Source organism: Monoraphidium neglectum (assembly GCF_000611645.1).
Source record: "Monoraphidium neglectum strain SAG 48.87 unplaced genomic scaffold scaffold04170, whole genome shotgun sequence".
In the NCBI taxonomy this organism is placed as follows: Eukaryota; Viridiplantae; Chlorophyta; class Chlorophyceae; order Sphaeropleales; family Selenastraceae; genus Monoraphidium; species Monoraphidium neglectum.
Window position 1 is genome coordinate 2,945 of NW_014009459.1, and position 2,871 is coordinate 5,815.

General features: G+C 69.3%; 2 protein-coding genes across 2 annotated transcripts in view; both read left to right on the plus strand.

The window, feature by feature from the left end:
• MNEG_13968 (Serine/threonine-protein phosphatase 2Aregulatory subunit B'' subunit gamma) overlaps positions 1-989 on the plus strand; it is a gene marked incomplete at both ends in the record, with an annotated part of 2,965 nt that extends 1,976 nt beyond the window's left edge. Inside the window, 3 exons of the mRNA XM_014037559.1 lie at positions 53-208; positions 593-660; positions 917-989. Coding sequence (XP_013893013.1) covers positions 53-208; positions 593-660; positions 917-989 — 297 coding nt within the window. The remainder of the gene's footprint in view (positions 1-52; positions 209-592; positions 661-916) is intronic.
• Positions 990-1,366: 377 nt separating this feature from the next.
• Positions 1,367-2,814, plus strand: MNEG_13969 (hypothetical protein; the record flags this gene model as incomplete). Its single annotated transcript, XM_014037560.1, has 1 exon — positions 1,367-2,814. A coding segment is annotated over one exon (1,448 nt), but the record flags the coding sequence as incomplete, so codon positions are not given.
• Positions 2,815-2,871: the final 57 nt, after the last annotated feature.

Sequence of the window (2,871 nt, forward strand, 5' to 3'; positions counted from 1 at the left end):
CCGCCACGCCGTGTCCGCCCCCAAACCCCCTCCCCCGCCGCCCGCACCCCAGGGCTGCCTGACGCACTCTGACCTGTACACCTTCTTCCGCGAGATCCACGTCATGTGGGTGGCCATGGGGGAGTACGCTGACCTGGCGGTCCACGACGTGCTGGACGAGATAGTGGACATGGCCGCGCCGGCGCGGCAGGGGGCGATCACGCTCAAGGTCGGCTGGGGCGAGGGTGGCGAGGGGAGGGGAGGGGGACGAGGGACGCCCGGCAGGGGAAGGGGCCATGAGGCTGTTGATGCGAGGAGCAGCAGCAGGCGTTTGTCGTCCCGCACGCCGGCAGCGCGCTGAAGGTGGTGATCGGCGCTGGTAAAACGGGCGGCCGCAGAGGCTGAGGTTGTGGCCCCGCCCTGGAGGGGGGCCTGCGGCCGTGCCTTTGGCGATGGACGCATGGCGCAGAGCCATCGCCCGCTTTGCGGCCCCTCTCTGCTATCATCAGCCCTTCTGCTGCTGCTTTGACAAGCATCACTGCTTTGACTTTGATGCTAGCGTGACACCGGACCTCGAGCATCACCCATCCCTGCCGTCCTGCGCATCTCTCAGGACCTGCGGGAGTGCAAGATGGCCGGCACTGTGTTCAGCATCCTGGCCAACGTGGACCAGTTCTACCAGTACAACTACAGGCAAGGGCGGGGGCTGGTGGGGCTGGACTGGCAGGAAGGCTATCTTGGGGTCGACCGGCCTGAGGGGGGGGGGTCGCGCAGCGGACTAGGACCGCGGGGAGTGGCCCGGCACAGGGTGTGGTGCCCTTGAGGCACAGGCAGGGGTGATGAGAATTAGTGGTGGAGTGGAGCGGTGGGAAGAGATTTGGGCTGCCGCTGACTGTGCTGTGACCCCCTCGTGGGTTCTTGCACCCCGCCCTCGCAGGGAGAACTTCATGCACACGGGCGAGGGCGACGGTGGCGGCGAGCAGGGGCAGCAGCAGGCGGGGGGCGGCTGAGGCTCAGTGTTGATGTAACACAAGGCTGTGTCAAAAATCAACACCCATAAAGTAGCGTATGCGTGTACAGGGGTCTGAATTTCTGTTCAGCGTGGAAGGGTTGACCAGGGCAAGCACCGTTGGCTCTGCTGCAAAGACATCCACTGGGATCACGGTCTCGTCAGCCTAGTCGTTCAATCAGTCCCTAATTGAATCTATTAATTGCTCACGTGGTTGTGTTGCAAACAGTATGCAGCCGACACCGCTCGCACAGTGTAGATCGATGTTTCGCGAATTCTAGCCCTTTGGGTGATGTTGAAAAGCAAGTTGATTGAAAGAGCGCTTTGACGCGTGTCAGCACCGTCGTGGCATAGCTGCCGGGGCCCAGAACGTCTCTGATGCAGCAGGACGCGACAGCGCCGCTGCCTCCGGGCTGGTTGAGCGCGTGGGACACGACCCACCAGGCACACTACTACTACAACGCTGCCGCCGGCATCACGCAGTGGGAGCCTCCTGCACCGCCGCGGCCGCTCGTCCAGGCCGCAACGCCGGCCGCGCCTCCCGCAGCGATAGCGCCGGCGGCAGCGGGGGCGCCCGTCGCGCCGGGCGGCGCAGCGGCGGCGCGCTACTGCTACTTGGACCCCTCTGGCGTCAGGCGCGGCCCCTTCACGGCCGCGGAGCTGCGCGGGTGGCGGCAGCACCTCCCCATGGACCTGCGGCTGTTGCCAGTGGTGGACGATCACAAGGGGGGCGCTGCGACGTGCAGCGGCGCCGATGCGGGACACGGCAGCTGCACCGACGAGCAGCGGGCAGAGGGCCAGCTGGAAGGGCCGGGCCCTGAAGGGGAGCGGCGCGGGCCAAGTGGCGACGGCCAGGCGCCCGAAGGGGTGACAGGGGTGACAAGGGGTGAGGAATCGCCGAGCTGTGCGGCGCCCGCGCCTGCCACTGCGGTGGTCGAGGCGGAAGCCCCAGAACGCCAAAGCGACAGCCTGCGGCCTGAGCCGCCTCAGCAGGGCCGTGAAGTGCAGCACGAATCTTGGGAGCAGCAGCAGCAGCAGCAGCAGCAGCAGCAGCAGGAGCAGCAGCAGCAGGAGCAGCAGCAGCAGCAGCAACAGCAGGAGCAGCAGCAAGTCGAGGACACCCAGCGGCAGCAACAGCAGCACGTGGCGCAAGGTGACCCCATCGCCGGCGGCGGCCAACTCCAGGGCGTGGAGCTGGCCGTGGTGCTGGGGGACGGCCCCCTCCTCGCAGCCTGGCGGGCTGCCGCCGCCCACTGGCCCCCGGCGCTGCGGAGCGTGGCGCCCGGCTGCGGCAGCGGCGGCGGCGGGGGCGGGGGCGGGGGCGCGCCCCGAGCGCCGCCTGCACCTATCTGGGAGGCGTGGCAGCAGCAGCACCGCCACCAGCCGCACGATCCCTGGCGTTGGCAGCAGCAGCAGCAGCGGCAGCAGCAGCAGCATGCGCCAGCAGGCAGTGGGGCTGGTGAGAACATGCCCAGCAGGGGAAGCCCTGTCAGCGGCGGCGGCGGGGTTGGCGGCGCCGGCGGCTCTTTCGCAGAGTACGCAGAGGCCGTGCTCGCCGGCCTGCCTCCTACCGATGATGCCGTCGTGCTGGCAAAGACAGCCCTGTATTACGGCAGACCCCTAGAGGAGGTCATGACCGCCGCCGCCGCCGCGGGCCCCGGCTCTTCCGCCGCCGCGCCGCCCTCCAGCCGCGGCGGCGGCGGCTGCGCGGGGTGGGACGTCGAGTTCGTGCGGGACCCGCGGAGCGGCCGGCTGACGGCGGTGTACAGCGGCGCCGGCGCGGCGGCGCCCGCGGCGGCGGCGCGGCTCTATGGGGACCTGGAAAGGTGGGCCGACCCGGCGAGCATAGAGGCGTCCCTCGCGGCGCGCAAGCGCGGCGCGGC